Below are 27,888 nucleotides of genomic sequence, written 5' to 3'. Positions count from 1 at the left end.
GATGTTGTTTGGTGCTGGGGTTGAGGGTGGGGGAAGCACCCACTGAGCCCCTCCTAACTTGCTAAAATCCGCCTTCTCAGTCACCCAGCAGTCCCTGCCCTCCTGCATACCCATCCTTCCCCTAGCCTCAGTTTCCTCATTTGCAGAGCTGCTGAAATTATATCCATGTCTACCTATCTCAGGAAGGAGGGTGTTGGGAAGGGTTCTGAGAAGTACCAGGCCCATGGAGACAGCACAATAAAACCCCACAATCACTATAGCCATCCCAGAGCTCCGTCCCCCACGAACAGCCCCTGGACACCAGTCGCCTTTTCCAAGCAGCTCCACCCCGCAACACCATAATCCAACCCCGCATAATCCAATCTGCTTTCTTCCCAGTAGGACTTCTCCTTTCCTTCCAGCTCTTCGCTCCGAGGGCAGCATGAACCCATAAATCTTCTCCAGCATGTCCCTTTGTTGCAGGGAATTGTCATGGCGTTGTCTGACCGGTCCTTCCCCCCCCCCCCTACTCCCGCCCTCCCCTCCCCACAGCCTGGGAGTTTTCAAATCCAAGGCTGTCTGGTCTTGGTCACCCAGCCCTTGGCATAGTGCCTAGCACTTGGAGGATGCTCAATCAGTGTTTGCAGAATGAGATTCTCCATGGGTCCAGCAGGTGTCCACCCCTCCACTATCGGAAGCGGGGTCCGTTCAGGAGGTGGGGGCCGAAAGGAGGCTGGGGGGACTGTTCCGGGGGGGCAGGGGTTTCTCCCACTAGGGAGGGGCGGGGGGCGAGGCTGCGGTCTAGGCCGGGTTCCCGCCCTTCCCTTCCTTCTCCTCCCTTCCCACGCCATCCCGCCCCTTGGCCCCGGCCCCGCCCCACCGCCCCGGCCCCGCCCCCACGACGCCCCGCCCCGTGCGCTCCCGCCCCGCCCCCGCCCTCGCGGCCGCACCAGGGAGGGGCCCACGGAGGCGGAGCCAGCCGCGGCCGAGGCTCCCGCGCGGCTCCGGGTCCGCGAGCCCAGAAGATCTCAGCCGCGGCGCGACGAGGTAAGGGGCGGCTGCAAACAAGGGAGCGGGTGCCGCCGCCGGAGGGTGGGCCGGGCCCGCCCCTCGCGAGCAGGACAGCCCGGCGGGGCTGCGGGCGTGGGGGGGGGGGCTCCATCCCCTGCCCGCGCACCCCCTCCCCCGGCCCGCGCCCCCATCCCGTGCGCGCCGCTTCTTCCTCGTCGCTCGGCACCCTCCCCCCTCCCACTCCGAGCATCCCCGGGGCTCCGCTCCCCGTCGCCCAGCCATGCGCCTCGTGAGTCCCACAGGTTCCTGCCCTAGGCGGCTGGCGGCTGGGCTCGGCCTCCTCGGGGAGCGGAGGAGGGGGCGCCGCCGGAAGCCGCCCGGGGTGAGCCCCGCGCGCGGGCGGGGCCGGGGGCCGGGGCGGGAGGGCCCGGGCCCGGGTACCATTCTTCTGCCTCGGAGCGGGGGGTCACCGTGCTCGGCGCCGCTCTGGCCGGCTCCATGTTTGTGGAATGAATGAATCACCACACGCTCGTCCTCTTCTTCCGAAGGAGGGTGGTCCACGTACTGCAGAGTACTTCGGGGGGCCTCTTGAGAGAGGGTACCCCCCCCTTCCTGCATAGCAGAAACCCCGCTTTTCGTTTCTGCGTCTCTTCACTCCATTCTGGAGGCCTCTTTTGGGCAGTGGGGTGGGATGGGGGCAGAGTGGGTTTGTGGGCCCAGCCAGGTACTTGTTGAAGGGGTGTTGTATGTAGCCAGGGACTGGAGCAGGGTGTCTTGGGAGGTAGCTAAGGTGGGGAGGGCTGCTGGGGAGAGCTGGGGTTGGCAAGGCCATTTGCACGACCAAGGCTAGCAGAAAGCACCCATCTGAGGTTGGATTCTGGTTCATGAGTTACTTATTGAACCCTATGTGGAGCCTCGGTTTCTTGATCAGAAAAATGGGGATATTAGCATTTATTTCTCGGGGCTTTGCATACTTTCGGAAATACGCTGTATGAAATACCCAGCTTGGCCTATTGAGGGCTCTCAATAAATCATGGTTTTTGTTTTACCTTCCTCTCTGAAAAAAAAAAAAAAGTGACTGGAGAGATGTGGCTCCCATTTTCTCTGTCCCCCAAATTGGTCCTAACTCAGGTGGTTTGTGGTCACTATGCAGTGAATATGTCACTCCCTCTCCCCCCCCCCCCCCCCATCCTCTTTCCATTTGCAGAGAGAGCTCAGGACCTGACACAGGCATGCCAGTGCTGTCAGAGGACTCTGGTGAGTGCCCCCACCTGGCCAAATGAGCCATAGCCTGAAAACAGAAGCCCTCCAGGCTGGGTGTCCTAGAGCTGGAAAAGAACCAGGCTGTTTGCTGGTGCTGTCTCCATACTACCCTACCTGACAACCTTGGGGACAAGAGCCTAGAGGACAAAGGCCCTTAGCCCTCAGAGCAGGGCTGAAGTGTTGTCATAGGGTCCACACTGGTTCCAGGGCAGGAGGTCCTGCTGAGTTTGTTTTTCTTTTTCCTTCTTTCCTTTTTTTTTTTTTTAATTTTTGTGCCGGTATTGGGGCTTGAACTCAGGGCCTATGTGTTGTCCTTTAGATTTTTCACTCAAAGCTGATACTCTGCCACTTGAGCTGCAGTTCCACTTCCAGCTTTTTACCGATTAATTGGCGATAAAGAGTCTCATGGACTTTCCTACCACATGGGCTGGCTTTGAACTGCCACCCTCCTATCTCAGCCTTCCGAGTAGCTAGGACTATTTTAGACGTGAGCCACTGGCACCAGGCACTACCTCGTTTTTCTTGTTCTCTCCTTAGGTTTGCATGAAACCCTGGCGCTGCTGACCTCGCAGCTCAGGCCTGACTCCAACCACAGGGAAGAGATGGGCTTCCTGAGGGATGTTTTCAGTGAGAAAAGCCTGGGCTACTTGATGAAGGTGAACCCCTGCTTCAGCCCACTTCCCTCCTTAGGGGTGGCTCTTCCTAGCTCCCTGCCATCGGAGCCATCGCCCTGCCCCAGGAAGGTTTTCACAAGCTCACTTGGCATGGCTTTCTCTAAGGGCTGCCCTGGGGGTGACCACAGCCAGGGATGGGGGATCTTTGGGGTTCAGGGTAAACTGAAAATCAGGTATCTTTGCAGATTCATGAGAAGCTGCGCTATTATGAGAGGCAAAGTCCAACCCCAGTTCTGCACAGCGCCGTGGCCCTCGCCGAGGATGTGAGTCCCAGTTTTTTCCTTATGATGACAATGCCATTTCCTACCTGTAGGCTCCTTTCTCTTGCTTTGTCACCATTGCTTAGCTTGGGGACATCAGGGCTTGAGAGCCCCAAGTTAAAGAGATGTTTCCTCCTTGGTCCTTTCTTCTTCTCCTTGGGTCTCCTAATAGGCACAGAGGACAGAGGACCTCATAAGCCTTGGGCTGGGCTGGGAGTATGGTGCTCCCCCTCCCCCTTACGTACTGTGTGTTCTGGAGCAAGCCGTGTCCTTAGCTAGAAAATGAGAGGATTAGATGGAATCAGTAATTCTCCAGCTGTTCTGAGAACTGGCACCATGAGTAGGTCAACCCATCACCTCGGGTCCTGAGCTTTGGGAGGCCAAAATGAAGTGTGTCCATCGTACTGGCTTAGGCTTCTTCTTCTTCTTCTTCTTCTTCTTTTTTTTTTTTTTTTTTGTGTGTGTGTGTGTGTGTATGCGTACGTGTGTGAACTGGGGCTTGAATTCAGGGCCAGGGCACTCCCCCTGAGCTTTTTTTCATCAAGACACAATTCCACTTCCATCAATCACTTTTGGTGAAAGTAAGAGTTGCATGGATTTTCCTATCCTGGCTGGTTTTGAACCACAATCCCCAGATTTCAGCCTTCTGAGTGTCAAGGATTACAGGCATGAGCCACTGGCGTGTAGTTAGCTTAGGCTTCTTGATTTCTCCTGCCTGGACCCAGTCCTCTGGGCTCTGTGCTGTTCTGGTTGATGACTAAGATTAGCACCTGAAAAGTTTTCCTAAGTCCAGGAGATGGCCTGGTGAAGGTGGTTGAATGTTGTCTGCTTGGGGTGCACACCCCTATGCCTGTCACCTCTGCAGTATGATCCAGAGTGTGTGAGCTCATCCAGTTCCCAGGCAGGGTGCCACCTTGTCACTAGTTCCTGACCTTAACAGGTCACTGACAGACAAGGCTAAGTTCAAGTCCTGGCTGTGCCACTGATGAGCTGTGTGACCTTGGACAAGGTATTTAATCTCTCTGGGCCTCAGATGTTTCCTCTGTTCAGTGGCAAAATGATAGAACCCACTGCATCTAATTTGTAACGGGGATTGAGTGAAAAGGCCCTTATAAAGCAACAACACACAATAGAGGCTTAATAAATTATATGCTTCTAAGCTGGCTATTTATTGGTGGCTAACATCTGTAATCTGGGTTACTCAGGAGGCTGAGATCTGAGAATCCAGGTTTAGAGCCATTGCAGGCAGACAAATCTGAGAGATTCATTTCCAGTAAACCAGCAAAAAGGCTGGCAGTGGAGGTATGGCTCAAGTGGTAGAGGGCCACCCAGCCCTGATCAAAAAATGCTAAGCAAGATTACAAAGCCCTGAGTTCACTCCTCAGTACTAGTGTATACACACACACACCCACACATCAGCTCCTAGTAGGATTGCCTTATAGATCTGCTTGAGCTTGTCTGCTCCCTGGCATAATTTCCCCAAAGCCTCCGTCGGTCTGGGTTGGCTGAGGGTCTGATGTGCTCCTGGGTACTGCAGCTGCTCCTGGGGGAACCCATGTCTGAGGCCCAGGGAGGAGGGATTTTCCCAAAGGACTTGTGCCGCCTTGGCCAGGGGCACACCAGCCTACTGAGACATTCTGTCTCCTTCCCTTGCAGGTGATGGAGGAGCTGCAGGCCGCCTCCGTGCACAGTGAGGAGAGGGAGCTGCTGCAGCTGCTGTCCACCCCCCACCTCAGGGTAGTCACGCCACAGGCCCTGCCCACCCACACAGCCCTGTCTCCTGGGATGGGGGCGGAGGGAGGGCTGGGTCCTGAGGCTGAGGAGAGGCGGCTTCCACATGGAGCATCTTCAGCACTGGTGTCTGGGGGAGGGGAGTGGTCCCTCTGCTATAAGGTCTGAGCCTTTGACCTCTGCCTCTGGCCCCATAAGGTGTGGCACTTACCCTTTCTTTGCTTCCTGCCAGGCTGTGCTAGTGGTACACGATACAGTGGCCCAGAAGAATTTTGACCCTGTTCTGCCCCCCCTGCCTGATAATCTTGATGAGGATTTTGACGAGGAGTCAGTGAAGATTGTGCGCTTGGTGAAGAATAAGGAACCATTGGTATGTGGTACTCACCTTTCTTTCCCTGCCCTTGCCCTTGCTTACTTCTCACTCCCCATTTCTGCTCCTCCTGAAGTGTTCAGAGTGCCGCACTGTTGTGTGTAGATCACCTTCCTCCCTCCAGCTGGGGCCACCACCAAGGGGTTGGTGTTATACCAGGAGCTCTCCTGTGCCTGCACTATGTTGGGGGCTAGTAGTTCAGAGATGACCAAGGGCTGCGCAGACATGCTGGAGAGTTCCTAGGTCTGAAGACCAGGAGTCGACTACCTCTCTTGCCAATAATATATATCTTTTGTACTTTAGCTAGGCAGCATGAATAAAGTTCATAAAGTTTCACCAGTAATCCAGGCTTACTTGGTGGGTAAAGGTAGCAGGATTGTGAGTTCAAGGCTATTGTAGGAAAAGTTAGTGAGACTCTTGTCTCAAAAACAAAATACAAGGGCTGGGGGTGTGGCTTAGTGGTAAAGTGCTTGCCTATCATGCATGAAGCTGGAGAAAGCTGGAAGTGGCACTTTGCTCACGTGGTAGATCGCTAGCCTTGAGCATAGAGAGGCTCAGGGACAGAGCCCAGGCCCTGAGTTCAAGCCCCAGGACTGGCGAAAAGAAAAGAACAAACAATAACAACCCCACAAGCTTAGCACCATTGGTTTCTCATGCCTGTGAGCCTAACTACTCAGGAGGCTGAGACCTGAGAATTTAGGTTCAAAGCCAGCACAAGCAAAAATGTCCATGAGACTCTTGTCTCCAACTAACCAGCAAAAAGCCAAAAGTGTAGGTGTGGCTTAAGTGGTAGAGCACCAGCCTTGAGCAAGAACACTAAAGGACAGCGCCCAGGCCCTTTGTTCAAGCCCTACTACCAGTACCATAGAAAAAAGGGGGGCTGGAGGTGTGGCTTAAGCGCACTTGCTTAGCAGCAGTGAGGACTTGGATTCAATCCCCGGTACTACCTCCTAACTCCAAAAAAACCCCAAAACACCCTAAAAGTGAAAATACATCTGCAGGTATTGCCAATAATAAGTGGCTGACATTTGTTAAGTGCTTACTGTATACAAAGTGCTTTACTGACTTGCATGCATTCAGAGAAGAGAAGGGACTTGCTTGCTAAAGCCATATGCTTTCGGTCAATGGCAGAGCTGGGTTCAAACCTAGTCCAGCTGTAGCCCTCAGGTCACCACCTCACCTGTGCCCTGACAGCAACCACTCACCAGGTGCAGGAAATCGAGGGCTCATGAAGTAGTGGCCTTGCTCATTCCTGATGCCATCTCCTCCCTGCTTGTTGGGCCAACTCCTGGTCCCGAAGCTCTGGCGGGGCCATAATTGGTTCCTCTTGGCAACAGCAGAACGCTCAGGAACACTGTGATGGGCTTGAGGCAGGTTGTGAATTCGCTAGCACATATTGTCCTCATTATGAAATGACTGCAAGAGGCAGAGGCCCTGATGAGAGAGAGAGAAAGCACTGGATTCAGCATCACAAAAAGCTTCCCACCTTTCTGTATGGATGACCTTGAGGATGCTTCTTCCCCGACCTTGAGGATGCTTATTGTCTCTGCTTTAGTTTCTCATCTTTGTGAACCGTGAGGTGTGGAGCTTTACTTGGTGGGGGCAGATGCTGGTTGTACAGGCCCCACAGCCTTGGGAAAGTCCTCACCGAGTCATCACCCTCTGGAGTGGTGAGGTCATTGTTGGGGTCCAGTGTTTAGGAGCCCGTCCCCCATTCTGTCTTGCATGCAGGGCGCCACCATCCGGAGGGACGAGCACTCAGGGGCAGTCGTGGTGGCTAGGATCATGCGAGGGGGTGCAGCAGACCGGAGTGGTGAGTGGTAACAATGTGATGGGGGGAGGGCTGTTCCAGAGGTTTCCCTCTTCCCAGTGCTCTCTTTCTCCCTCTTCTTGGATCACTTGTTTGGGATGTGGTTTGGGGAATGCAGCTGGAAGATTCTTATTATCCTAAGCTCAGTAGAATTCGTGTGTGTGTGTGTGTGTGTGTACACTGGGGACTGAACTCAAGGCCTGTGTACTGTCCCTTTTTTACTCAAAGTTGATGCTCTACTACTTAAGCCATATCTCTATTTCCAGCTTTTTGGTGATTAATTGGTGATAAGAGTCTTATGGACTTCTGTGCGTGGGCTGGCTTTGAACTGTGATCCTCAGAGCTCAGCCTGAGTAGCTAAGATTACAGGCATGAGCCACTGGTGCCTAGCTCTCAGTAGAAATTTAACTGAGAACCTAATAGGCCTGAGGTCCTTTGGGGACTATCAGGAAGAGGCTCATGCCCCGGCTTTATGCCAGGGCCCTTTGGGATAATGCCCTGCCCCCACCATTGTTTTGTTGAGTTGCTCTGGTAAGAGGCGAGTGTTCATGTCCCAGATTAGCTGAAGTGGAAAACAGGTTGCGAATCACTGGTGTGTGGGGGAGCTGAGCCAGAAGGCAAGCCTGCTGGTATAGGGGATGGTACCCTCTAAGTCTTGGGCATCAATGTGGGAGGCCTGGACCAGCGCTCCCCAAATATCACTGAGTACACAGCATCCCTGAGCCACATGAGGACTCTGAGTCAGAAGCCAACACTTTGTGTCCCTCCCTGCAGCTACTGCTGCCGCTGGCCCAGTGCCCACTGCGACAGCAAAAAGGGCTCCATTATGCAAGGACACTTGTCATTAAAGCAGAGGCTGGGTATCATGGTGTATTTCTGTAGTCCCAGCTACCTTGGAAGCTGAGGCAGGAGGATTGCTTGAGTCCAAGAGTTCAAGTCCAGGCTAGTCAACATTGATAGACCTGGAAAGGTATGCCTTCTACTCTTGATGACATGTATTTATTTATTTTGCTGGTCTCGGGGCTTGAACTCAGGGTCTGGGTACTGTCTGAGCCTCTTTGTGCTCAAGGCTGTCACTCTATTACTTTGAGCCAATGTGCCATTTTTGACTTTTTCTGAGTAGTTTATTGGAGTTAAGAGTCTTATGGATTTTCTTGCAGGCTGGCTTTGAGCTTCGATCCTCAGGTCCCAGCCTCCTGAGTAGCTAGGAATACAGGTGTGAGCTTCTTCTTCTTCTTTTTCTTTTTTCTTGCCAGTCCTGGGGGCTTGGACTCAGGGCCTGAGCACTGTCCCTGGCTTCTTTTTGCTCAAGGCTAGTACTCTACCTCTTGAGACACAGCACAACTTTTGGCTTTTTCTGTTTATGTGGTGCTGAGGAATCAAACCTAGGGCTTCATGCATGCAAGGCAAGCACTCTATGGCTAAGCCATATTCCCATATTCCCTAAGTTTCTTTATTAAGATTTAAGAAGACCATTCCTGAGTGTACCTGCAAACCAGGAACGTGCAGAGTTAATGAGACTTTTTTTGGTGTGTATGCCAGTTTGGGGGCATGACTAAGTAAGGGTCTTAGGCTCTTGCTGAACATTTTGGCTCAAGGATATGGTTTTACCACTTGAGACACAACTCCACTTCCAGCTTGTGCTTGTTGATTGGAGATAAGAGTCTCTCAGATTTGTCTGCCCAGGCTGGAACTTTAATCCTCAGATGTCAACCTCCTGAATAGCTAGAATTGCAGGTGTGGGGCCCAGATAAAGATACATTGAAAGAAGAAGAGATGGGGGCCAGGCTCATGACTCGCATGGAAGAGCACCGATTAAGGACAAAGCTCTGAGTTCAACTCTCGGTACCCACCCCACCCCCCAAACAACAACAAAAAACAAACAGCAGAAGGCATGCAGTTTTCTGTGCCAAAAATGACTCTCTGCTTACTGGCTGTGCTATTTCTTGGTAGCCTGGCCATGGGCTAGCTGCCACGTCTTCCTGGCTGGCAGCTGCCAGCTTGTACATGAAGACCTGAGGGGGTTGAGGGTGGAGCTGGGATGCAGAGAGCCAGCCAAGCATGCAGAATGGCACAGTCTGTTCCAGCCTCGTTGCCCTTCCCTCAGGCTTCAGACCTTGAGTCCGTCCTGCAGTGGATTCCCCAGTGCCCAGGGCTCTGAGCTCAGGGCCGAGGCCCCTTCCTATGCTGACAAGTTGCTCCCTGTGTCTCCCAGGGCTGGTGCACGTTGGCGATGAGCTCCGAGAGGTGAACGGAATTGCCGTGCTGCACAAGCGGCCAGACGAGATCAGTCAGATTCTGGTGTGTCCTGCATGTGTGTTGGGAAACGGGGACTTTTTGGAGACTGTCTGAGCAGGGAGCTTTCCAGAGCCAGGGCAGATTTTGGCTTCACCAATGTTTTCTGAGGAAGCAGCAGGCAAAGTAGCCTTATAGTGTTCCCTGGGGTGTGGAATCGGGGGTGAGAAGACTAGAACTTGCAGTTCACTTGCTTCTCCCAGGCCCTTTCTTCAGCCCAGCCGTTTTCGCTACCTATCCCTTTTACTGAGCCTCCTTCTGGGTTCTGGGTTTGAACCCTGGTTCTGCCACTTCCCGGCTGTGTGGCCTTGGATACAAGGCAGGTGAATCTTCGTTCCCTTTGCTGGAAAGTAGACCTCGAGATGATCTCTCAACCAGTGCCTGGTTTGCCTTAGCAGTGAACATCAGGAGAGGATAAAACTTTCAGAGGTGAACATGGCCTCCCTGGTTCATTTGGGGGAGTCTTGAGTCAAAACTAGAATTAGGAAAGGGCTGATGCTAGCTCTGTCCTATTTATCCTAGGTTACCAACATGTTCTTTGCTAACTTCAGAGGGTTTCAGGGGCAGACACAGGATGACAGCTGAAGAGAGGAGGCCCAACTTCAGGCCTCTTGTGGGGAACACACATGTGGCCTGGCCCTTCAGCTTTTCTTTTTTTTTTCTTCCCGTCATGGGGCTTAAACTCAGGGCCTGGGCACTATTCCTGAGCTCTTTTGCTCAAGGCTAGTGTTCTATCACTTTGAGCCGCAGCGTCACTTCTGGTTTTTGAGTGGTTCATTGGAGATAAGAGTCTCACGAGGATTTTTCTGCCTGTGCTGGCTTTGAACCTCAATCCTCAGATCTCAGCCTCTTAAGTAGCTAGGATTACAGGCGTGAGCCACTGGCACCTGGCTCTGGCCCTTTGGTCTTTTAGCCCAAGTGTGTCCGTTCTCCCGGCTGCGGGCATTGACCTGTACAATGATCTGGGCCTTCAGAGTAGTGAGCTGTGGGGAGAGAATTTGGCTGGTGTGCCTTCAGGATCTGAGGCTATTCTTCCCCTAGACCCTGGCCTTTGGTTACAGGGTCTCTGGAGGAAAGGGAACCTCCCAAAAAGGTAAGAGTGGCCTGAGATTGGAGGACTATGGAGAAAATGGAAAAGCAAAGAGGAAAGGACTTACCAAGGAATAGCCCCAAGACAGGGAGACAGAGGAAAATGAAATGGAAGATTATTAGAATGGCCTGAAATGTGCCGGAGGTGTGGCTCCATTAGGAGCATGCCAGCTGTGAGCCGAAAAAGCCAAGCAAGAATGCAAAGCTCTGAACGTAAGCCCCCATAACCCCCCTCCCGCCCCTATACGTGCACATGGCCTGAGAAAAGCAAGACGGGAGCTTTGGGGGCCCCAGAAGTCAGGAGAGATGGAGAGCTGGGATTTAAATGCATGTTGTGTTCATAACGTTCTCATGTAAAGTCTCCTGTCTCTCTGTCCCATGGAAAGACAGACACTTGATGTCAGAGTTGCAGGGGAGGAGGCTGCAGGTCTGACTTTGACTATGATGATCACTTCTCAGACACACTCAAGGAAAGTTACACCTAGAAGGCAATGGGTGATTGTTTCCTCTTTTTTTAGGCCCAGTCCCAAGGCTCCATCACCCTCAAGATTATCCCAGCCACCCAAGAGGAGGACCGCTTCAAGGAGAGCAAGGTATGGGGAGGTGGGCAGGGGGCAGGAGTGTGGGTGCTAGATCCAGTTCAGCTATGAATCGTGTCATTCGGAACAGAACGTGCACGTGGCCCCCATAATCTGCCCAGCAGAAGACTGTGGTTCAGTCACAAGGCAGTGCACATGTTTGTGCCCTGCCTCTTTCTTAAATAGGATTTGACATAGTTTATTAATAAAAGACAAGGCTACTCTCGTTAAAATAAGAGATTGAGGCCATCAGAGGAGGAGAAGGGGCTGGGGGCTGGTAGCTCCCCCCTGTAATCCTAGTTACTCAGGAGGCTAAGATCTGAAGACTGTAGTATAAAGCCAGTGTGGGCAGAAAAGTCTATAAAACTCTACTCTCAACTGACCAGCAACAATCTGGTTAGGATGCCAGCCTTGAGCAAAAAAGCCTGGAGTTCAAACCCCAGGATTGGCACGTAAACACACAAAAAATGATTTATGTAGGTGGATGGAAGGTGACCCCAGCAGATGCTAATGAGGATCAGGGAAGGGAGGGCAGGGAAGGAAGGCCTGCTCCAACATGTCATCCAGCAAGTCACCGCTGTGGCACCTGCAGCCTAATCCTGCTGGGAAATGCAGGGAACTCCTGTAAGACACATGCCTCTCTTACCCCAGTCAAGAGCCTCAGGGAGCTGGGGAGATTTATACAGAAACTCCTGCCGGGCTGCATTGGGGATTAATTTTTTAGCAGTTTTTCTTGCTGGATTAGAGAAGAGAATCCTCGTCCTCCCACCTCCCCCTAGGACTGGAAGAAGTGGGTCCTTAGGTAAAGAGATAGAGGAATTGGCAGCTGGACAGCGGACGGGGCCACTGAAGTAGTCCAGTTCTGGGGGTGTGGGAAGGACCCCCTTACCACCTAAGAGATAACCCCTGTGAGTGGTGAGAAGTTCTCTTGTTTTTTTTTTTTTTTTTTTTTTTTTAAAGAAGGGTGTGATCCTTTGACATGGAGGAAGGATCAGCTTTTATGAACAAGAAGAGAATGAGCTAGACACCCGTGGCTCACACCTGTAATCCTTGCTTCTCATGAGGCTGAGATGTGGGGATTGTAGTTCAAAGTTAGCCGGGGCAGGAAAGTCTGTGAGACTGTTATCTCCAGTTAACCACCAAAAAGCTGGAAGTGAAACCTCCGCTTCCTGAGTGCTAGGACTAAAAGTGTATGCACCACCATACCTGGCTCATTTCTCTATTATGGAAGGATTTCCTAACTAGAAAATCCTAAAGTGTTATTAGGAGGATAGGAAAATATCTGAAAAGTGTTTCTGATGATCTCTCTGTGCTCAAGACTGCTTGTTTGCCCTCACTGAGGATGGTCCTCCTCACTCGGCCTGGGACGTGGTGTGGACATGTCTGTCATCTTTGTATGGCAGGTGTTTGTCTCACCGCAGCCCTTCCCATGCAGGTGTTCATGCGCGCCCTCTTTCACTACGACCCCCGGGAGGACCGTGCCATACCCTGCCAGGAGGCGGGCCTTCCTTTCCAGCGGAGGCAGGTCCTGGAAGTGGTGAGCCAGGATGACCCCACATGGTGGCAGGCCAAGCGAGTCGGGGACACCAACCTTCGAGCTGGCCTCATCCCCTCCAAGCAGTTCCAGGAGAGGTGGGTTTGGGGTGCTGTCATGGGGTGGTCCAGAGCTGCAGTGGTCCAGGTACATGACAAACTCCTTTCTGGCTGGTGTAGCCAGAACGACCCCATTAAATATGGTTCCCTGGGGTGAGTACCAATTGGGCTGTGTGCTGCTTGTTCAAAAGCTCGTGGTGATGGTTGTTTGAAATTTAAAATCAGCAAATGATCAAGTTCCTTACATAAAATGATGTGTGTGTGTGTGTGTGTGTGTGTGTGTGTGTGTGTGTGTGTGTGTGTGTGTGTGTGTACCAGTCCTGGGGCTTGAACTCAGGGCCTGGCCACTGTCCTTGAGCTTTTGTGCTCAAGTCTAGTCCTCTACCCCTTGAATCACACCTCTACTTCCAGCTTTTTTTTGCTGGCTAATTGGAGATAAGAATCTCGTGGGTTTTCCTGCCCTGGTTGACTTTGAACTGTGGTCTTCAGATCTCAGCCTCCTACATGGCTAGGAATACTGGTGTAAGCCACCAGCATCTGGTTAAAATAGCATTATTTTAGCATAAAACCTACAAACATCTTTCTGTATATTTTATTTATTTATTTAATTTTTGTGCCAGTTCTGAGGCTTGAACTCAGGGCCTGGATATTGTCCCTAATCTTTTCTTTTTTCCCTCAAGGCTAGTGTTCTACCCCTGGAGCCACAGCTCTACTTCTGGCTTTTTTTTTTCTTCTTCTTTTTTATTTTTTTTTGTATTAAACTGGAAATGAGTTTTTTGTTTTTTGGTTTTTTTTTGCCAGTCCTGTGGCTTGAACACAGGGCCTGGGTGCTCTCCCTAAACTGCTTTTTGCTCAAGGATACCACTGTACCACTTGAGCCATAGCGCCACTTCCAGCTTTTTCTGTTTATGTGGTGCTGAGGAATTGAATGCAGGGCTTCATGCATGCTAGGCAGGCACTCTACCACTAAGCCACAATTCCAGCCCCTTCAATTGGAGATAAGAGTCTCATGAACTTATCTGCCTGGGCTGTCTTTGAACTTTGAGCTTCAGATCTCAGCCTCTCGAGTAGCTAGGATTACAGGTGTGAGCCACTGGCGTGCTGCTAGCACACTTTATTTTATTTTATTTTTTGCCAGTCCTGGGGCTTGGACTCAGGGCCTGAGCACTGTCCCTGGCTTCTTTTTGCTCAAGGCTAGCACTCTGCCACTTGAGTCACAGCGCCACTTCTGGCCATTTTCTGTATATGTGGTGCTGGGGAATCGAACCCAGGGCTTCATGTATACAAGGCAAGCGCTCTTGCCACTAGGCTATATCCCCAGCCCCCACACTTTATTTTTAATTAATATATTTTTGGCTGATACTGGGCTTCAAGTTGGTGCTTTACATTCTTGATTGGCTTCCCTGTTTATAGCTGGAGCTCTTATCACTTGAGCCATGATTCCAGCCAACCCTTTTCTGGTTTATTGGAGATGGAGTCTCAAAGACTTTTTGTGCCTAGTCTGGCACTTTGAACCAAGATCCTCCAGGTCTCAGCCTCCTGAACAGCTGGGATTATAGGCAGGAGCTACTGGCACCTGGCTAACTCAATCAAAGGCAGCAGGAAATTACTCTGACTTGGTTGGCTTTGTGCCAGGCTCCTTGCAGCTGCTGTGAGCTCCTCATTTCTGCCCCATAGGAGTTTACGGTGTTGTGGGAAAGCCAGGCATTGTTCAAACACACTTTGTATAAAGGGGCCGGCTGTGAGAGAGAAGTTATGTCTGTAAGCTCATGCCAGGAGGAAGTGTCCTTGTGAGACACGCAGAGACCTTTTTTCCTGAGGTTGTGGTAATTACTTGGCACACAGAGGGATCCTCCTGTTTCAAAGCTCTTTTTTTGGGGGGGGGAGGGTAGGGGGGCAGCTAGATTTCCAAAAGGGTAGATCCTGGGTCAGAGGCTGGAGTGCACAGGCCATAACTCTTGTCACACCTTTTGCTGTGTGGAATGCATTAGCCCTCAAATCTCCCTGTCACTTGGGAATTTGTCAGAAATGTCAATATCCGGTCCCACCCCAGACCTGCTGAAGAAGAAACCCTGTGTCCGCATCTAACAAATGTTCCAAGGATTCTGAGGGTGGGAGGTCTGAGAACCAGGGCTCTGTTTCCATTCTGGCTTCACAGACCTTGACAACATAGTACCTGAGGATTGTGGGAAAGGCTCCTCTCAGAGCCTTGGGACAGTTCCTAAACTCAGAGGAAGTCTTGCCATGCCCTCTCTGCTGAGGGTCTTGTTGGATAGGGAGGACTGAGCTCTCCAGCTGATGAGTGGGGTATGACATTGGGATAACCTTTGCCCTTGTCTTTCTTGGATGTCTGGAAGCCAGCCTGCTGTTTTCCAGCTTCAGGATGATGGAAGAAATCAGCCTGCATCCCTGTGTAGCCATCTTGAATTCTACAGAGAAGAGTCAAGCTTTCTCTCTGTGAACAAGTGGGCCATGTGAAAGCTCGCTGGTATAAAATGTGCCAAAAGTCCCCTTTCTCATGCGGGCAGGATGACGCAGGAGGCCCTTGGAAGGCCCAGCTTGTGCTCATCGGTGCAATCTAGGCTTTGATTTCCCCAAGTTTCCAAAAGACTACTGTCAGTTGGTTGGGCCTGTCTCATAAACCTCTGTCCCCTTGTGTCCCCACAGACGCCTAAGCTACCGGAGAGCCACGGGGACCCTGCCAAGCCCCCAGAGCCTCAAGAAGCCCCCTTGTAAGTAGATTGACAGAGATGTCACTTCAGGGAGTGGTTGGAAAGAAGCTGACACTAAGGCTGCAGGGGATACCAGGGGTCCTTCCCGAACTTATAGATGATCAGGGGATGGGAGAGTGTGAGTAGAGAAAATGGGGTGAGTGGGGGCACCTGTTTTCCTGAACAGATGTTCTATGTTGGGGTTTGTAGATGATACATCTCTCCAAACCGTGTGTGTGTGTGTGTGTGTGTGTGTGTGTGTGTGTGTGTGTGTGTGTGGTCTGACTCTGAAAATGAAGACCACAGATGTGGGATGGGCATAGAGTAGGCTCTGAGTGATCATGGGCCTCTGAGATAGGGTTTGCCAGACATAGCAAATTCAAATAAAGCCTGCTTGGTTAAATTTGAATTTCAGATAGATACTTTGTTGTTGTTGTGTTGGTTGTGGGGTTTGAACTCAGGGCCTGGTCTCTGTCCTTGAGCTTTTTCAGCTTAAGGCTAGCTCTCTACCACTTTGAGTAACAGTGCCACTTCTGGTTTTCTGGTGGTTAGAGATAACAGACTTTCCTGCCTGGGCTGGTTTTGAACCATGACACTCAGATCTCAGCCTCCTGACTCCTGAATAGCTAGGATTGTAGGCATGAGCCACCGGCACCCAGCTAACACTTTTTTTTTTTTTTGGCCAGTCCTGGGGCTTGAACTCAGGGCCTGAGCACTGTCCCTGGTTTCTTTTTGCTCAAGGCTAACACTCTACCACTTGAGCCACAGCTCCACTTTCGGCTTTTTCTGTTTATGTGGTGCTGAGGAATCAAACCCATGGCTTCATGTATGCTAGGCAAGCACTCTACCACTAAGCCACATTCCCAGCCCGACACATCGTTTTTTAGTGCTAAATATGTCCCATGAAATATCTGGGGCATATTAAGAAATTGCCTGCTATTTATTTGAAACTCAAGTTTAACTGGGTGGCCTGTATTTTATCTGACATATCTACTGTATGTAGTACTTTACCTTTTTACAAAACATATCCACCTTCTATCTGTCTATCATCTATTTATCATACTGGGGTTTGAACTCAGCTCTTGCTAGGCAAGCACTCTACCCTTTGAGCCACACTCCCTGACACTTTTTGCTTTAGTTATTTTTCAGATAGTGTCTTAAGTTTTTGCCTGAACCATGATCTTTCTGATTATGGTTTCTTGCGTAGCTGGGATTGCAGGAATGTGTAGTACCATGACCCCTTACTGATGGTGATAGTTCTCAATATCTTTTTGCCTGGGCTGGTCACAAACCACAATCCTACTGATCTCTGCCTCCTGAGTAGTGTGGACTACAGGTGTGAGCCACTGTGTTGGCCCCTTTTACTTTTTATGTTTTGCAGTGCTAGAGATGGAACCTAAAGCCTTATGCATGTTAAGCCAGTATACTCCCTCTGCACTACATGCCTAGCCATTGCCTTTGATGGCGGTAACAGCCCTGGAAGCAGGTAGTCAAGCATCCTCTTCTACAAAATGAGAAACTAGAAGAGGTTTAGAACAATGTGAGCAGAGCTGGGGTTGAGTTTTGGAGGCCTGTGGTCGGAGGCCCCAGAGTAGAGGCACAGAGAGGAAGTAAATCTGACACTATGGGCCCCTTCCAGGGCCACTTTTCCAGGCTTGCAGACAAGTGGTGAAGCTGCTGAGTAAATGGGCCCAAAGCCCCTGGCCAGGCCCGGGTGTTGGCTTCCCTGTGGCTGCTACCCCTTGGGGTTTACTAGTTCAGAGCACAGATGTGTTGAGGATAGAAGTGGGACGGATGGAGGGCTCCTTAGGCCCGGGTAGTGGTGGCTGCCTCAGTAGTAGGTAGGACTTTCAGGTCCCCTCCACTAACACTTTCCCACCTGTCTTTTGTGCACACCGCAGATGATCAGCCTTGTGAGAAAGGTAGGAGCAGTGTTTGCCCCTGTGAGCACCCAGGGCCCCTCCGCTCCAGTGCATCTGGGGCTGACCCCATCTCCCTGGCTATTCCCAGCTGTGTGGGGTGGGGACCGGGTTCATGGCCTTGGGAACCCATCCTGTGTGCCTGACATGAAGACAGTCCTGATTCAGAACACCGCCAACTTGGAAAGGCTGTTGGGGTCTAACTGTGGAGAAATGAGTGAAATAGAAGGATTTGTCCTGGGGCAGCTAGAATGTGGGGTTGTTTTTTGTTGTTGTTGTTGTTGTTGTTGTTTTGTTTTGTTTTCCCTAAGCTCCTCCAAGTTGCTTTCCCAGAATTCACTGGCTGGCCACCCAGGGATTGAGTCCCTCTGGGTCTGAGGATGCATTCAGTGTAACCCACTCACCTCCTGTCATCTTCTTGGTTCCCAGAGACCTGTGACTGCGAGGGGCACTTCAAAGGGCACTATGTGGGTGAGTAGCCGGGCTCCCGCCTGACATTCCCTCCTGTCCACGTGTAGACTCAGGTGCCAGAGTCAGGGAAAAAGGAAGGCAGAGCAGCTTGGGCACCAGAAACTCAGCAGAACCTCACCCGCATGCTAGTTGCTCATAATCCTAGCTACAGAAGCTTAGATAGGAGGACTGTAGTTCAACGCCAGCCTGTGTAGGAAAGTCCATGAGACTCTTATCTCCAGTGAACCACCAAAAAGCCAGAAGTGGGGCAGTGGCTCAAGTAGTAGTGTGCTAGCCTTGAGTGAAAAAAGCTCAGGGATAGCACCCAGGCTGGCACAAAAAAAATCCAAAACAGACCTAGGATATGCTCTTCTCCCCTACCCCCCAGTCTTTGGGTACTATGTGTACTCCAGTATTGTCATTATCATCTTTTTAAATTTTGTGTGTGTGTGCATGTGGTGCTAGGGTTTGAATTCAGGGCCTGGGCACTGTCCCTTAGCTTTTTCATTCAAGACTAGTGTTCTGCCACTTGAGCCACAGCTCCACTTCTGGCTTTTTGCTATTTAATTGTCGATAAGGTTCTCACAGACTTTCCTGCCTGATCTGGCTTTGAACTCTGATCCTCAGATCTCGGCCTCTTGAATAGCTACAATGACAGGGATGAGCTACTGGTACTCAGCTAATAGGCAATTAAATAAACAAGCAACAAAAAAAGAACTTTGATTTTAACCTCCAATTTGCTGAAAAAATTGTGGGAATTATACCAAGAATTCCCATATACTCACATCCCACTCACTGGTTCCTAACATCCATGACACCTTCCCTTTCCTACCCATGGCATCTGTCTCCCAAGGCTCTCATCCTGTCCTTTACCCTTGAATTCCTCTGTGATTTCCCCAAGGACAAGGACTTCCTCTTATATAACATCAGGATGGTCAAATCCTGGAAACGTAACATGCTTACAGTTCTATCATCCTATATATGTGGCTATTTCAGTGTCTCCAATTGTCCCAATGATATCTCTAGGAGACCCCCCCCCCAACCTAAGACCACCCACTGTATTTGCATATTTGCATCCCCACAGATTAGACAATGGAGGCCCAGGGATACAGTGTCGTTGGATGCTAGAATTTAGATGTGGAGACCACTCCATGCCTGGCTAGGTGGAGAAAGTCTTTCCTGGGGTATCATAGGCCAGATGTCCCTATGTCCCTCTGCCCCTTCCTAAGCTGGTCTTCGGAGAAGCTTCCGCCTGGGCTGTAGAGAGAGGCCGGGTAGCTCACAGGAAGGGAAGCTGTCATCAGGAGCTGAGTCCCCAGAGCTGCTGACCTATGAGGAGGTGGTCAGGTACCAGCACCAGCCCGGTCAGCGGCCCCGCCTGGTTGTTTTGATCGGTGAGTGACGTCCTAGGTTTTCAGGGGGTAGGTTGGAAGGGGATCAGCAGAGACCCCCATCAGCTTGCCCTTCATTCTAGGATCTCTGGGAGCCCGACTGCATGAGCTGAAGCAGAAGATGGTAGCTGAGAACCCACAGCACTTTGGCGTTGCTGTTCCACGTAAGAGGGTCCCTGTGGGGGTGGGGGTGTTTGTGGGCACACACCAGTGTTTCGCAGGAAGGGGGACTCCACTCTCCCTTGCCCAATGACTGATTCTGTCCCCTACTTAGATAAGGGAGCTTGTGAACTGAGATGGGACATGGGGAGTTGCTTATACTCAGATCGGTCCCTGGGAGGAGATCTATGCTAGGAGTGGTCAGACCCACCCACTTCTAGACACTCTACAGAGAAATTTATCTCCCCACAATTTTCAGCACCTGGACCTGTCAGGGGAGGCTTTTATGCTGGTTGTTAAACTATGGAAACAGTAGGTGAATAAAAATCACTTAATTTATATATAATTTTTGAGGTACTTACGACGTAGGCAAGCACCTGCCACTTGAGCCACTCATCAGGCTGAGTAAGAGTTTCAAAGTGAGGGAAGAACATGAGAAAGGGGTTCTCACAGCCCTCCTAGGGTTGGACTTAGGTAGCCCGTGGGGACCAGAACACCCCAGTGGAGAGCTGTGTGTGCTCTCATTCTCTGGGGATCTGATTATTCCCAGAAGTGGGCCTCTCCATTTCAACATGGAACACAGTGGGGGAAACAAGCTTTTTTTTTTAAAAAAAATTTATTGTCAGTGATGTACAGAGGGGTTACAGTTTCATACATAAGGCAGTGAGTACATTTCTTGTTCAACTTGTTACCTCCTCCTTCATTGGAAACAAGCTTTTGAAAGGTATTTTCTTTGAGATCCAGCTCTGCCAAGACATATCCAGTCTATATGGGGTGGTCTGTTGTCAAGTCTCTCCTTTTGTCTCAAAATGAGAAGTCACTGGATAAAGAATTAGCCTTCAGCTGGGCCAGTTGTATTGGGGACCTCCCTTGTTTTCAGTGTAGAAAACCAACAAGATCAGGAAGTGAGGGCCTGGAAGTTCTCAGTGATACTTTAAAAGCTCAGCATTGCAATCCTAGCTTCTCAGGAGGCTGAGCTCTGAGGATCACAGTTCAAAGCCAGCCCAGGCAGGAAAGTTTATAAGACACTTACCTCCAGTTAACCACCAGAAAACTGGAAGTGGCAAGGTGGCCCAAAATGGTAGAATGTTAGCCTCGAGCAAAAAGAGCTCAGGGATAGCACCCAGGCCCTGAGTTCAAGCCCCAGGACAGACCAAGAAAAGCTCACCACAGAAAGACTGGCTTAGCCACTCTGCTACCTTCTGGCGGTGCGTCACTAGGCCCAGTGCTTAACTTCTCTGTGCCTCAGTCTTCCCAGGTCTTTTGCCTACATTAGAAAGTACTAAGTCTGGTGAGGGTGCAGTACCTGACACATGGACATGAATAGAGGCAACTAGGTTATGCCTCCCTTGGGAGGCAGGGGCCCACTTCTGGTCTCTCCCGCTGTGATAAGGGGTAGGGGGGAGGCATCTCTTCCTTCAGCTCCTCTTCTTTCTTTACAAGATACCACGAGGCCCCGGAAAAGCCATGAGAAAGAAGGGGTCGAATACCACTTTGTCTCTAAGCAAGCATTTGAGGCCGACTTACATCACAACAAGTATGTCCACTTGATGAACCGCTTGCCTGTGGGTAGCTGTGTGTTCTTGTGTCTGTCTGTCCAGCATCCAACTTGACCTGGGGGAGGGCATGGGCTTCCCAAAAAAGGATGGGGGACGCAGAAGAGGAGTTGGATTTGGGAAGTTGTCTTGGGCTTTCCTGTTTTGTTAATCTGGGAAAGCTCAGAAACTAAAGTTCTTTCCTCCTTGGGTGGTGTTTTAGGTTCCTGGAACATGGTGAATATAAAGAAAATCTCTATGGAACCAGCCTGGAGGCCATTCAGGCAGTTATGGCCAAAAACAAAGTTTGCTTGGTGGATGTGGAACCGGAAGTGAGTTCTTGGGCCGGTTGGGCATGTGTAGCTCATGGAATTTATAACTGAGGGGAACAGATTTTTGATAGCATACTGGATGCCAGGCACCAGTGGCTCACGTCTGTAATCCTAGCTATTCAGGAGGCTGAGATCTAACCTTAGTCTAAGGGACCTAAGGATCTTTAGTTTGGGTCTCTCTTTGAGAACTGAATGAAGGCTTTGAGCTTCCAAACCATGCCTTTCTAGTCACAAAGACTGCATGAATTGGAGATTACTCATGGGTCTTCTGGTGGCCCACAGGCCTAGGAGTGTAACTCTTGCATGGAACCAGTAATGTAATAAACTTCGTTGAGCCTGTAGTTCCAGCAATGGAGAGACTGAGGCAGGAGGATTATAACTTTGTCTCTCGTGGTTTCATTTGACCAACTAGACCATGACAGAGAATTAGATGAAAATGACAGGCAAAGCCAGGGCTGTTCTCAGTGCCAGCCTGCCAGCTGGGGGTGTGGGGAGCCCCTGGGGGAGGTAATGGAGAGGGCGGTCTGGAGAGCAGTTGGAAAGGGAAATCGGGGAGGGCGGGGGTGGCCACTCTGAGCAGAGCTTCAAAGCCATTTCCAGTTCCACACACGCAGCCCGCCGCAGGCTCCACAGGGGCCTAGCGGTCTTTTTAACCTTGTCTTTCAGAAAAACTTTGAACTCAAGATGGATTTTTTTCCTTTAGAGAAGCAGATCTTTGATTTTATGGTATAAACTGTAAGCTTTATTTTACAGAAGTTGGCTTGAAACACATTTTAAAAAGCACATTTTGACTTTAAGGGAAAACTTGCTCATATAGAATTACTGTGAGCTGGTAGTCAAAATTCAGAGTCTAATTTTTTTTTCCTGGAACTTGATTTCAGGGCCTCGTGCTCTTTTTTTTGCGGCAGAGGCACTCGTGGGGCTTGAACTCTGGGCCTGCGAACTGTCCTTGAGCCCTTCAGCTAAAGGCTAGCACTCTACCACTTGAACCACAGTGGCTTTTTCTGGTGGTTAATTGGAGATAAGAGTCTCACAGACTTTCCTGCCTGGCCTGGCTTTGAACTTGGATTCTCAGATCTCAGCCACCTGAGTAGCTAAGATTACAGGCGTGAGCCACCAGCACCTAGTGGGCCTCACACTCTTGCTTAGCTTTTTTTGTTTGAGGTGGGTGCTCTACCACTTGAGCCACACTTCTACTTCTGCCTTTTTACTGTTTGATTGGAGATAAGAGTCTCACAGACTCTGTCTGGCTTTGACTCTCCATCCTCAGATCTCAGTTTCTTGAGTAGCTAGAATTACAGGCATGAACACCAGTACCTCGCTTAAGAAAACAATTTTTTTTTTTTTGTCAGTTGTGGGGATTGAACTCAGGGTGCTGTCCCTAAGTTCTGTCACTCAAGGCTAGCACTCCACCATTTTGAGCCACAGCTCCACTTGTTTTTCTGGTAGTTAATCATAGCTAAGAGTCTCATGGGCTTTCCTACCTGGGCTGGCTTTGAACCGTGACCCTCAGATCTCAGCCTCCTGAGTAGCTAGGATTACAGGCATGAGCCACCAGCAGCTAGCTAAGAAAAAGAAAAAAAAATTTCCTTTTGACCACATTCCCAGTCTAGAAAAGAATAAGTGATTTTTATTGATCTCTATGTACATGTGCAGATACTGCAGATCATAGTTTAATATCAAGAGTTTCAAATAGGGGCCCGTAACGTTATACACAAAATGGACTTGTTAATAACGTGGCTTGCACATGGAAAACCTCATCTACAAGCTTGTTTCAAGCCATCCTCATTCTTGGACTCTCAAGAGGCCCAAGTCTTGGCACAGATTTTGCCTGAGTCTAGGTAGCACACTCGGCTAGACTGTTCCCATCCTCAGGAGTGGGCAGGTGGAGAAGAGATGAAGGGATTTCATTGGAGCTGGGTGAGGGGGACCAGGAGCTAGACCTCTCAGCTAAGACTTCCTTTCTCAGCAGCTGGACAGCAGGGCCCAGCTGAGCTCTGTGTCAGAGTGAAGGATCAGAGGATGTGCGGTTGGTCCGTCAGTACTCAAATCACCTGGACCTTTGCCATGTGGGTTAGGAGACGAAGCTTCCAGAAAGGACGTGCCACCATTAATTATGATACTATTTAATTTTCCTGAACTTTCTTCCCCAGGCACTGAAACAACTGAGAACCTCAGAGTTCAAACCCTATATTATATTTGTAAAGCCTGCAATTCAGGAGAAAAGGAAGACGCCACCTATGTCCCCAGCATGTGATGATACAACAGCCACATTTGTAAGTGTCAGCTTGATCATTGTTCTCTAAGGGGTGACCTTGCTGCTCAGTGTACTTCCTGTAGGGTAGGAAGATGGGACACTACCAGGTTTTCCTTCCATCTTGCCTATGGGCAAGATGAAGGTGGTCATGTGACCAGAAGGCTTGTGGTCGGACAGCCAGGAGTGTTTCCCAGCCCTGGCAGGGATGGCTTTGGGCTCACTGCCCTCTGCTCCCTCACAAAAGCTTTCTACCCCCAAACAAGGGCCTGACACCTGTCAGGGGCCTGAGCTGAAATGCCACAAACCACATTCAATTTGTTGAGCTCCTAAATTAAACCCAACCTTTGTTTTCAGTTGAACACCATCACACCAGGTCATCATCATGGTTTTCAAACCAATTCGAACTCTCAGAAAATGGCAACAGGATGGCAGGCAGCCCCAGGCCCTACCTCAAAAAAGCACCAATGCAAAGAGAGACTGGGCGTATGGCTTGAGTGGCAGACCAGCTGTCTAGCAAGCTGGATATGGTGGCACACACCCTTAGTCCCAGCACTTTACGTGACTGATGTAGGAGGATTTGTGAGTTTAAGGCCAGTCTGGGCTTCGTAATAAGACAGTGTTTCAAAAAAACAAAACCAAACAAATGAGTCAAGATGACAAAAGGGAAGATAGAGATACAAGGAAAAGAGTCTGCCAAACAGACCATCAGGTCCACAGGAAATGCCCGCTTTTGTAGGAAGTCTGACCCCCTCCCTGGACCACCGGCTGTCAAGCAAAGCAGCCCGCAGTCTTTTTCCAGTGTCCCTCTGGCAGGTCAGTCTTTCCATCTGGTCCATCTCCTTTATCACTCAGCAGGATGCTGCATCCAGCCAGACAGGCTGATGATTACATGCATCTGCTGAGGTGCTTTGTTGTCTGTGGGTCAGTTTACCTGCTAATTATGAAATCCCGCCTTTTCCTGTCCAGATGCGGCCCTCTATCCTGTAGCCAGGTGGGAAAGCCATGGTGAGGCTCTCCCAACACAGAGATTCTAACTCAGGAGGCTTGGGTAGGGCCTCAGCTCTCATTTCTGTTCATTTCATTTTTGAGGTTTGGTAATCTCCTGCCTCAGCTGCCCAAGTGCTAGGATTACAGGAATGTGTCACCAGGCTCAGCAGCATCTGAATTTTTTGTTGCTGCTGTTGTTCGTCATGGGGCCTAAACTCAGGACCTGGGTACTGTCACTGTCCCTGAGCTTTTTTGCTTAAGGTGAGCACTTACCCACTTTGAGCCACACCTCCATTTCTGGCTTTCTGGTGGTTAATTGGGGATAAGAGTCTCTGTAGTTTCCTGCCTGGGCTGGCTTTGAACCATGATCCTCAGATCTCAGCCTCCTGACTAGCTAGGATTACAGATGTGAGCCACCCAGGCCCAGCCAGCATCTCAATTTTTAATACATGTTCTTTCATAAGATTTCCATGTATGTAAATAGACCCTAAAACACATCTGGAGAAGTTTCTTCTAAAGGCCTGAATTTAGTTCAATACTGAATATGTATCTCATCTCTGAGTACCATCTAATGGGCTCAATTTCTGTCCATTTCTTTGTGACCCACAAGTTATGAGATGTCTGCGTTCTAATTAATTGATTAAGCTAATCCAACATGGGGCTAAGCAATGGCACAATGGGGATCTTTCTTATGTGATGGCAGGGGATCTTTCTTATGTGATTTTCAGGACTGTGACTTAGCTGCGTGCTGGTGGCTCACACCTATAATCCTAGCTATTGAGGGGGCTGAGATCTGAGGATCATGCTTCTCAGCCAGACAGAGCAGGAAAGTCTCTGTGAGACTCTTATCCCCAGTTAAATACCAAAAAACTGGCTTAAGCAGTAGAGTGCTAGAGTGCTAGCTTTGAGAAGTTCAAGGATAGTGCCCAGGCCCTGAGTTTAAGCTCAAGGACAGGTACTCCCCTTCCTCCCCAAAAAGGGCACTGTAACTACTTTTTTTTTTTTTTTTTTGAGACAAGGTCTCTCTAATGTTGCCCAGATTGGTCTCAAACTTGAGATCCTCCTGCCTCAGCCTAGAGCCTTGTAATGCTCAACAGACTACGAAGATGTCTCCAGCTTTTATAGTTTTTGTAATGATCTATCCTGGGCACTAAATTGCCATGCAATACTATTTTAAAATTAATTTTATTTTTGTGTATGTGGTACCAAGGAATCAAACCCAGGGCCTCATGCATACTAGGCAAGCACTCTACCACTAAGCCACCTTCACAGCCCAACACAATACTGTTTTTTGTGCCAGTACTAGGGCTTGCACTCAAGGCCTGGATACTGTCCCTTAGCTTATTAATTCAGAGGTGGCACTGCTCCACTTTTGGCTTTTTATTAATTGAAGCTAAGTGTTTCGTGAACTTTTCCTACCTGGACTGGTTTTGACTTCTCAGCTCTTAGCCTCCTGCGTTGCTTGGATTACAGGCATGTGCCTCTGGCACCTGGCTATTTATTTATTGATAACAGGGCTACTTTGAGGAAGGAAATGCAATCTCATCTCCATATGTGGATCTAAAATAGACATTCCCCAAACTGGGCTCTCAGTCAAAAGATGCACAATGGCTACTTGGTGATACCAGTGCCTATGCCATGGCTATGTCTACTGCCCAGCAACTTCCTTTGAAGCTTGATATGTTATCACTACACTCTATTTTTTTTTTGCCAGTCCTGGGCCTTGAACTCAGGGCCTGAGCACTGTCCCTGGCTTCTTTTTATTCAAGGCTAGCACTCTGCTACTTGAGCCACAGTGCCACTTCTGGCCTTTTTCTATATACGTGGTGCTGGGGAATTGAACCCAGGGCTTCATGTATATGAGGCAAGTACTCTTGCCACTAGGCCATATTCCCAGCCCCTACAACTCTATTCTTCTTTGTAGTTGGTTATTAATGGGGCACACTCATCTACCCATGACTTCAAGAGGAAAGGGAGTTCTGAGAGGGGATATCAGCCCCAGCTGCTCCACACGACCTTTTTCTTGGCAGGATGAAGCGCAGCAAGAGATGGCTGCCTCTGCCGCCTTCATTGAGCAGCACTTCGGGCACCTGGTGGACACCGTGCTGGTGAAGGAGGATCTGCAGGGGGCGTGTGCCCAGCTCAGAGTGGTCTTAGAGAAAATGAGCAAGGACTCTCACTGGGTACCCATTAGTTGGGTCAGGTAACTCATTTCCAGAACGTACAGGCTAGAGGAGACCTCAAAGGCCATGTTGTCCAGCCTCCTTTCCTTTCACCATCAGTGACTGAAGTGTGGAGAGAGGCAAACATTTCCACAAGCTCCATACTCAAGAAGAACTGTAGTGGGGAGCCTTGTTTGGGGGGGGGGGTGTGCGTGTACATGTACGTACGTGTGCCAGTACTGGGCTTTGAACTCAGGACCTCACTCTCTTGCTTAGCGTACTTCACCCAAGGCTGGCACTCCACCATTTGAGATACAGCTCCACTTCTGGCTTTTTGCTGGTTAATTGGAGATAAGACTCTTACGGACTTTTCTGGCACAGGCTAGGTTCAAACCACAGTTTTCAGATCTCAGCCTTCTGGGTAGCTAGGGTTATAGGTGTGAGCCAGTGGTGCCTGGCTTGTGGTTGGGTTTTTGCCTGTTTTCCTCTGCACTCCTTCAGGTCATACTTTGAAAGGGGAAGTTCATAAAAGCAATTCATGTCATTCTTTCAGATCTCACACACAAGTTGACCTTGATTCTTGAGACCAAAGTAGATACTGCCTTTTTTGGTAGGGTGGTGATGGTGAATCGACACAATACTGATCTATAGTGATATTTAAACTTTATAAACCTTGCTCCAGCTCTGGTGGAAGCTGAGTTTTACTCAAAGGAATTTTCCGTGCAGTTGGAATTCTCTCGTCTTCCAGCCTGAATTTTTTTTTAACATCTTTTTGAAAGTGCTTGTCTGGTAATAGAAAAATGGAGATTCCTACCTTATTAAATAGTGAGCACACCTGTGAAGTTTTCTGGAAGACTGAGGCACACTTAGCCACCCACATGAATTATGGTACTACTTGATTATGCAGTAGAGTCTTTCAGGACTTGTGAGGAAGGTAAAGCTTCGTGTCCCCTTTCTGAATGCCCTCATCCTCCTGAAAAGGAGTCCTCACTTTGATTTGTTCCATCCCATCATAGTCCCTCTGGCCTGTCCCTACCTTCAGATTATTGGGGCTTCTCCTGTGCTAGATTGTGGGAAACCAGATGACTCCTGCTGTCAAAACTGTCTTAGCCACAGTGAATCCATTGTCAAAATAAAAGGAAATGAAGTCAAGAGTGTGGGCCTTATGATCTTGTCCCAAAGTGATTGACATCTCCCAGGGCTTGTGATGCCTCAGCTACTCAGAGGAGGACAAGTGCATGGAAGGCCTTTAGAGACATGATCTGATCTCTGTCTCCCAACTAGCTATGATTACAGGCATAAGCCACTGAATTATTTTTTAGTGTTTCCTTT

The 27,888-nt window shown here is 49.8% G+C and overlaps 1 protein-coding gene across 1 annotated transcript; it reads left to right on the top strand.

The window, feature by feature from the left end:
• Positions 1-952: 952 nt before the first annotated feature.
• Mpp3 (MAGUK p55 scaffold protein 3) lies at positions 953-26,743 on the top strand. Its single transcript, XM_048367016.1, has 19 exons — positions 953-1,026; positions 2,198-2,247; positions 2,791-2,909; positions 3,113-3,190; positions 4,844-4,924; positions 5,151-5,288; positions 7,020-7,101; positions 9,314-9,399; positions 11,001-11,075; positions 12,496-12,692; positions 15,321-15,385; positions 17,266-17,286; positions 17,713-17,754; positions 18,963-19,127; positions 19,208-19,288; positions 20,727-20,820; positions 21,042-21,150; positions 23,304-23,426; positions 26,425-26,743. The coding sequence occupies exons 2-19, from the start codon at positions 2,223-2,225 to the stop codon at positions 26,599-26,601; spliced, it is 1,758 nt and encodes a 585-aa protein (XP_048222973.1). The 5' UTR covers positions 953-1,026; positions 2,198-2,222; the 3' UTR covers positions 26,602-26,743.
• Positions 26,744-27,888: the final 1,145 nt, after the last annotated feature.

This window comes from Perognathus longimembris, chromosome 17, assembly GCF_023159225.1.
Source record: "Perognathus longimembris pacificus isolate PPM17 chromosome 17, ASM2315922v1, whole genome shotgun sequence".
Lineage (NCBI taxonomy): Eukaryota > Metazoa > Chordata > Mammalia > Rodentia > Heteromyidae > Perognathus > Perognathus longimembris.
This window is presented reverse-complemented; position numbering and strand designations above follow the sequence as displayed.

What these genes read in the sequence shown, in the direction of transcription:
- Mpp3 (XM_048367016.1), top strand. Translation starts at nt 2,223, where the DNA reads ATGCCAGTGCTGTCAGAGGACTCTG. An exon ending in GCCTGGGCTACTTGATGAAG is followed by an intron (nt 2,910 to 3,112) that starts GTGAACCCCTGC and finishes GTATCTTTGCAG; the next exon opens with ATTCATGAGAAGCTGCGCTA. An exon ending in GAGCCTCAAGAAGCCCCCTT is followed by an intron (nt 15,386 to 17,265) that starts GTAAGTAGATTG and finishes TGCACACCGCAG; the next exon opens with ATGATCAGCCTTGTGAGAAA.